At 40.4% G+C, this 8157-nt stretch overlaps 1 protein-coding gene across 1 annotated transcript in view; it reads left to right on the top strand.

Moving 5' to 3' along the window:
- Positions 1–7794: 7794 nt before the first annotated feature.
- LOC111835191 (uncharacterized) overlaps positions 7795–8157 on the top strand; it is a 45174-nt gene continuing 44811 nt past the window's right edge. The window contains exons 1-2 of the mRNA XM_072708967.1: positions 7795–7882; positions 8109–8138. Of these exons, the coding sequence (XP_072565068.1) occupies positions 7831–7882; positions 8109–8138 (82 nt within the window). The 5' untranslated portion in view covers positions 7795–7830. The remainder of the gene's footprint in view (positions 7883–8108; positions 8139–8157) is intronic.

The raw sequence follows: 8157 nt of genomic DNA, 5'->3' as shown, positions 1-8157 counted from the left end.
AGGGTTCACACAAAATACGGGTTAACATACAAGCCACAAATGGGAAATGCAAGTATTAAATATGACTATGCAACAAGGGTTATTTACATTGCCCTTGAGCATACAGGGAAATTTAGAAATCAGTTGTCATTGTTGACACCACAGCACACAACAATGAAATGTGTCCTCTGCATTTAACCCATATGTGACATAGCAGGGGGCAGCTAATTCAGCGCCCAGTGCTCAGGGGTGGCACCATGCTCAAGGTACCTCAGTGGTGACTTGCTGGTCAGGGATTCGAACCTGCAATCTTTTTATTACAAGTGTGCTTCCCTAACCATTAAACCACCACTGGCTTACCTACAACTGACCCCTTGCTGGCACAACAATATAATATGTAAGAATAGTAAGTAATGTAATTTAACATGGAGGCTGTGTGCATATATGACAGTCAGGGCTAAGCTGACAGTCATGGCTAATGGCATGAATAATCTCCTGTACCGCTCTTTGTGACAGTGGAGCTGAATAAGCCTGGTGGAGAAGCTGCTGTTTAGCCATCAGGTCGTGAAGAGAATGAGCTGGCTTTTCCATGATGAATAGAGTTTTCTTTAATGTCCTCCTCTTAGCGACTGCTTCAGTGGTGACAAGGCTATTTCCAAGTACAGATCCAGCTTTCTTGGTGAGTTTAATATCTCTGCCTCCCAACCCCCAGCACACTACTGCAAAGAATAGTACTCTTGCCACTACAGATTCATAGGTGATCTCTAACACCTTACTGCACACAATGAAGGATCTGTGTTTCCTCAGAAAACTGTCTACTAATCTTCTTCTTGTAGACAAAGTTGTTATTGGTCTTCCAGACAAGACTTTTAATGAGGGTAACAATGAGGTTAACAACTTAGTATCTGTTACCCTCAGTCGTTTCCACTTCTTTTCGCAGCATATATACAGGTTTTGCCGCAGTTTTCTTCCTCCTGGTGTCAACCACCATCTCTTTAATCTTGGCCACATTCAGGAGCAGATGATTCCTCCCACAACACTCCACCGAACCTCTAAACTCTGTCCCCTTCCCTGATTCACCCCACCACTGCAGAGTCATCAGAGAACCTCAGCATGTGGCATAACTGCACTGAATGTCTGAGGTGTACAAGGTGAACAGGCATGGAGCCAGAGCAGCTCCTTGTGGCATCCCTGTGTTGCTCCTCAGCAGTTAAAGAGGCGTTGCAAAATACCAGAACGCTGACTGGAAAGAACTTCAGTACCCTGGGGCTGATCCATCTGGGCCTGCAGACTTAATTGGTGGAGTCTCTCCTGGAGAAACAGGTCAAGCCAGCAAGTTTATTGGTGAATCAAGTAAACATAAAAATATTGGATCTGGCAGAGTACTATTAACTTCTTTCATCTTTCTTTACTTCCATCTCCGCTAAAACCACGTATGAAGATTACCACTACTACAGACAAATGCAAGTTATCCTTCACTTTCAATACATCCTCAACACTCCTACGCCCCCTCCATCCTGATTACTGAAGACTTTGCTAGTTTCTTTCATGAGAAGTTCGCAGTCATCAGCAGGAAGTTCTCTGCATCCACCACACATAGACTCATATAAACCTACTGCTTAAAAAAGAATCCATCAAAGACTGAAAATTATACACTAGTATCACTTCCATATCGAAAACTCTTGCATGTGGCATCCTCGGTCAAATCTCTGAATGTCTCAAACAACTTCTTGGACTCTCTCCAGTGTGACTTCAAACCTGGACACTAAGACTGCCCTCCTAGATGTTGTGGGTGCTCTGAGAAATGTAAGAGCTGCTTCTCGGTCATCTGAGCCGACCCTGATAGACCTTTGTACACAATACTCTGCGTAGTAAACCATCAAATCCTCCAGACAAACATCTCTCAACTTGGCATCACAAGGACAGTTCTGAGCTGGTTTGACTTATACCTTCTAGGTACAAGTGTATTGGTTTACAGAGGTGTCCAAGTCTGTGCTCTGTACTGCAAATGATTCAAAACCAGAATCAGAATAAGAATATCTTTATTGTCATTGTAATAGGTACAACGAAATTAGGTGTAGTCCTTGCGGCATCAAAGAATTATACAAAAAATAAATACTTAAAAAAAACATATAAACATATAAAAAAAACAAAGACATATTGCATGCGCAAAACCTTGGTTCTGGTTTTCAAGGTCATTAATGGGCTGGTTTTGCCTAGTAGACCATCACCAAACAAAAGGTCCTCGTTGGAGAACTGAAAATCCAGTTTGCAGTGAGCGGTCGCTGATCTGATGTTAGGTACACAGTAAAAACATGAAAAAATACAGAATTTCACTGTAGAGTGTAGGAGCGCATGACACAGCAGCCATCCTCAGCGCCATCTTGGTTCAAGATGAAGCGCAGGAAGGCACAACTCCTGGACTGAGCAATCCCCCTACAGCAGGGTTATTCAAATCACGGTCCTCGAGGTTCGAGCCCTGCTGGTTTTCCAGCCTTCCTTTACCTGTCAGTCAGGTGTGAAGCCTCTGACTAATCAGAATCAGTAATTATTAAACTAACTACCTGGGTGAACTGAAAACAAGGCCTGGATTTGGAATCGAGGTCCAGATTTGAAGAACCCTGCCCTACAGTCTACCTATCACCCAAAAACGAGCCACAGATAATGCCATCTCCACTCCATCCTAGCTCTCTCTCTCTCTGGACAGAAAGGACAACTATATCAGAATGCTGTTCATTGATTTCACACATTTGACACGATCGTCCCACAGAGGCTGGTCAGCTTACGTGAGAGGTCTCACTCCAAACATTTCTTTTGTATGGGTCCTCAACAGTGTTGGGAGTAACGCGTTACAAAAGAAACAAATTACTGTAATACATTGCTTTTTGCTGTAGCACATTTTGTGTGCTAAACCTAAAGAACTGTCCACGTCCCGAAATAGCACCAGTAATTTAACTAAACATTTACAGAGGTGCCAAAGTAAAGTGAAGTTAGCAAAAAGTAAGCAAGCGGAGAATGAGAGTGGCAATAAAACCACAAAGCAGCCAAAATTAACGTTCTCCCGCTTTGAGATGCTACTTCAGCCTCAAGAGGTTAGGAGACTTGTGGCGGAGTATGTTGTTGAAGATATGCTGCCACTTTCAACAGTGTAATCGCCAGCTTTTCGAACACTTGTCAGCAAGATCCCTGTCGTGACTAGCAGCAATGATGACAAGGTAAGCAAGGCTACCGTTGCCTCAACAGGTCAATTTTTACTGGACTACTGCTATTAATACTAGTTTACATAGTTCAAGCCATTAGAACAGATACATAACGTCATTGTGAATCACGTCAATATGTATTAAGGTGATACGTAGTCTACAAAAAACTTCTACTAAACACAATAAACCATAGGCCTATGATGTGTAGTGCTGCTGAACTTGAATTTGAAGGTTAATATCAAAAATGTGGGATGCACTGCCTGTTTCTGCCCCATATGGATTTTTCTTTTTTTAAATCTATATGTGTTTCATAAATTTGAAATATAATGTGAAGCATTTTTGTAAGGGCTGGCCGTGCTGAACATGAACAATGAACATTGAAACATTGGGGTGCACAAGGTTACCTGTCCCATGAGAGCATTTACATTGAAAATCAATGTGTGTCAAAAACTTTCCATATGTATGTAGAGACCTTGGTCCCTTTTAAGGGAAAGCTAATGAACTTATACAATATAGGCTACATTTTAGAAGTTCAGTTCATTAGCTTTCCCTTAAAAGAGACCAAGGTCTCTACTCACATATGGAAAGTTTTTGACAGACATTGATTTTCAATGTAAATGACCAGGGCTGAGTTTCCAGAAACCTTCTCAACGCTACGTTGTTCGTAAGTTCTGTCTTTAACATAGAACCTACGCATGACGTAGAGATACGAAGGCTTCGAGAATCTCACCCCAGATCTGTGCCTGTTCCTTCATGTGCAACCACTGACTTGGACACAATTCAATTCTCCCACAATAAATTTATTTGAGCAGAGGGGACGTTTCACCCACGATAAATTTTGCCAAACAAAAATATCGCAGTATAACAAAAATAATATAACAAGCCTACCTTACATATTCCTCACCTCTCCAAAAAAACATGATGTAACTATATTCCCCCACAAAAAAATTTGCAGACTTCCCCATGATACATTTCATCGACCAGCTATCTTACTGGTACTGATAAAATATGCCAAGTGGGGAAGCTAATGACAAAAATCAATAGAAATTTTATTACAGAATATTCAGAAAATCATCTTGCACCCTACAGTTTTAGAATTACTGAATTTGACAATTTTCTGGGAAGTCTGTAAAAAGATCCCCGGACTACTGTACGTGGATGGCTGTCCTCACAAGGTGGTGGCTGCAGGCTCAATATTTGCCCTTGGCTGCCATTTGTCATGTTTTTCCAATTTTGGAACGTTGAGCGTTGCTTTTGAGGTTGACATGTTCTCCTAACTGGGTTTTTTTTATTGTGCTCCTATCTATAGTGGACCCTGCCCTGTGCCATCTGTGTTAGAGCTCCAGGATCAGCATCATCCTATACAGGATAAGCAGTAATGGAAGATGGCTGGACACTGTTGTAAAGAAAGGGCACTCCAAAGGTGAATCATGCATTCGAATCATGTGGTCTGTTATTTCTACATTGTATGGCCAAATGTATGTGGACACCCCTATTAATCAGAGGAATTGCCTAACTAAGCCAAACCCATTGTTGACAAATTAAACACATAGTCATGCAGTCTCCTAATAAACATTTGCAGCAGAATGGGTGGGTGCGTGCCCACCCATTGGAGATTAATGACTATCCACTTGGCACCATCATAGTACGGCATCTTTCCAACAATTCTGTTTGCCACATTTCTGCCCTGCTGTCCTGGTCGACCGCAAGAGAGGTGACTGTGAAGGTCAAGATGCCTGGGTCACAAAAGCAGACTGAAATGGAAAAAAAATTACCCATCATCAATATACAGCCTGCAGGGTGGAGAAACAGGTAAGGCAGGAACGTTTATCAATTATTTATGAATCACATATGAAGTAAACATTAAATATATTGTTCTGGGTGTGAAATACCGAACCAATATGGACACGTTGTGTAGGAAATTTGTGAAGGCCTAGAAATGAACACAGCTTGCCTGTATCACTATTGTGGGCCTACAGGCCTTGAGCACAGTGCTGTAAATTGCCCCTCCCAGTAGAGTCTTCTGCTATCTTGTAGCCATGGCCCTGAGACAGTGGGCCACTTTCCTTCCATGTTATGACTACCTTCCTCCGTTTCCTGTGAGTCTGGAGGATCGCCTTATCAGGCCAGGTGCTGTGCCAAGCCTAGGTCTATGGGAAAGTTGTTACTGTGGCATCGTAAAAATGATGTAATCCACTTGGCTCTGGCCCTGTATCTGCCCCGAGCAAATTGTTTTTGCTCCTTACACTCACTGCCTTTACCATGGTGGATGTGCATGTGGACCCTGTTCGACTAATACGGGACTAATGCTTTGTCTTACATTCTAGTGATTGTTAATCCAATTATTCTTATTAAAAATTAACTTCATATATGATAAATGTCTGTGACAACGCCAAGCCGCCTGTGAAGGAGGGTGTCCCAAACCAGCACACTTGTGTAGCATGTGTGTTAACTCATAGCCACACATAATGTCCATCTTCATCAATTTAATATCAACTTTGTCTCAGGATCCGAGAGTGATCAGGATGAAAATAATACAACTAAACATGTGTTTCTACATGAAATAACTGTGCATTTTTTTTTTGGATTTTATACTTTATAAACTTTTGCAGTGTTGCTATAAACATCTCAGTACATTTAACAGTGGATAAATATTCAGTGTTGCGTTTTGGAGCAACTCATTGCATTGATAGTATATAAATATTCACTATGGACAAACTGAGTGCTAATTACAAATGGGGACAGGGTGTATAGCAATATTTCAAATTAATTTGGACTGTGTGATTTTTGTACATTCTTGACTATTGTGTGGGTAGTGGAAATAAACTTCAGATTTTGGTCTGAGTAGTATTTTATGTGTACGTTTTAATATTGTACTACTTTATTATTTAAAGTTATATTTTTTAGCTGACCTGATTTTAACCTGACCATAGTCATTGTTCTCTATTTGATAAATAAATGTAACAAAGCATAATCTCCTTTTCAGTTAACCATAGTGTCTTGTGGACAACTTTATGAAGAGTTGCTCGTTACTTTTTCCTGGGAATGGTTTGACATCACAGAGTTGCCACCCATCCTCTGTTTTTCTAGGTCTGTGTTTTTCTGTACTGAAAAATAAAATGTTTATTGTTCCATATTTCGCAATTTGTCCTCCTTCTCCCACACCTGACAAGTTTTATTGGCCTGTATTGCTTCAGATTGAAAGTGCAAACCCTCAATGCTGGTGACTGGAGTTTTAAGGACTTGCATTCTGTACGTTCAACTGTGTAACAATGCTTCAAATGATTTAGTAATATTTACAGATTTAGTTGGCACAAGTTTTCAGCAGAGATTACAATACACAATAGCCATCACCAACATCTTTTCCTAGGTTACCCACAGTATCTCAGTATTAAATTAATATGTAGCTGCTGTACTGTTGCTTTCCTCAACTCTTGAAGTTTCCTCTACCAAGTTATTTATAAATTACCAAAACAATAGCATGCCCCACTAACTCAGAGCCATGTAAAGAGAGTGTCATGTCAACTCTGTTCATTCTAATGGACCATTTATTCATTTTTTTTCACAGTTACGGGTCATAGAGCCTGTCAATAGTTCCCAGAAGTTATCAACAAATACTAGCAGCACAGCAGAGCAAATACTAGCAGAATAGACTATTTCTGATGCACTTTTAAAAGGCAAGTCATAAAAAAAATTGGATTGTATATTATCAGCACATCACTATCAATTTACCGCATGTTATAGGATTATTCCTCACTAAATTAATAGATTTAGGGAATGTTAACATAACAATGACAAAAAATTGACGTGCTCCTTAATCCAAGCACTAGTTATCCTGTGATCTTGAGACTACTGCAACTGTCAAGTTTATTTGCTTGCACTGTTGAAGCTTTGAAAATTATTAAAAATGCATGTTGTTTTCAAACTCAGGTTACACCCCTACTTGTGCAATTACACCCCTCCTCACTGGCTTCATGCCGATGCTTGCATAAAGTCTGTGGTTATACTTTTCAGATTCTCAAGCAGTTCCAAGACCCATGTCCCATCTTGCCCTCTTTGGTCAGCAAAGCCAACACAGCTTGGAGTCTCACTCCAAATGTTTCTCCTGTGTGGTTCCTCAACAGTAGAATGACCTGCCAAACGACATCTGATCATATTCTCCCTCCACCTTCAAGAAACGCCTCAAGCCATCTCTTCCTGTAACACATATTTTAGCCTAAAACACTCTATGTTCCCTGAATGCTCTTAATGTCCCTTTTCTAGCATCTCTCGTGGCTATTCAGTTTTTACGCCTGTCTCCTCCATAACATCAATCTCAAAGCTTTGTATGCTACAATTTTCATTGTTTCCCCCAACATCCCACTGTCTGCATAATTTACATACTTCATGCCATCAATATAGCTTTTTGTTAAAACTGTCAACTTGGCAGTGCTTTAGCAAGTCTGGTTGTGTAAAGCTAGTGCAAGTTAATTATTTTAATTAGAGCTAAAAAACACGTTATACACAGAATAAGAAGCAGCCTGTGTAGGTAAAGGAGGTTACATCCTCATCAGGGGATGGATTATTCAAAGAAGGGTGTGAACCCAGTCAATATAAATACCTGTTAGAGGGAAGGTCACAGCATCTCAGACAGGCTTGCAAAGTAGGCAGCATGGAGACCCTCATGTGGATGAAGCTCCTGACTGTCTTCTCGCTATTGTCCGGTACGATACTGCTTACTAATTACAATGGAAGTGGTTACATTTTTCGTTTGCTTCAGTAGACAATGGAAAATTTGTGTAAAAAATCTGTACATCATTAATTGAAAGCTGTACTTTGAAATGTTTTGAAATATCTCCATTGATTCATCTTGTGTATTCCAACAATCATTGCTTATCAGCAGGGTCAGAGTGTATATGATATATTATGCATCTGTTATTATATTTTTAGGCCAGATTGCGATTACAGCAGCAGGACCACGTAAGTAAATGCAGTTTGT

The sequence above is a fragment of the Paramormyrops kingsleyae genome, chromosome 1, assembly GCF_048594095.1.
Source record: "Paramormyrops kingsleyae isolate MSU_618 chromosome 1, PKINGS_0.4, whole genome shotgun sequence".
NCBI classification, from domain to species: Eukaryota; Metazoa; Chordata; class Actinopteri; order Osteoglossiformes; family Mormyridae; genus Paramormyrops; species Paramormyrops kingsleyae.
Note: the sequence above shows the minus strand (reverse complement) of the source record. Positions and strands in the feature narration are given on the sequence as shown.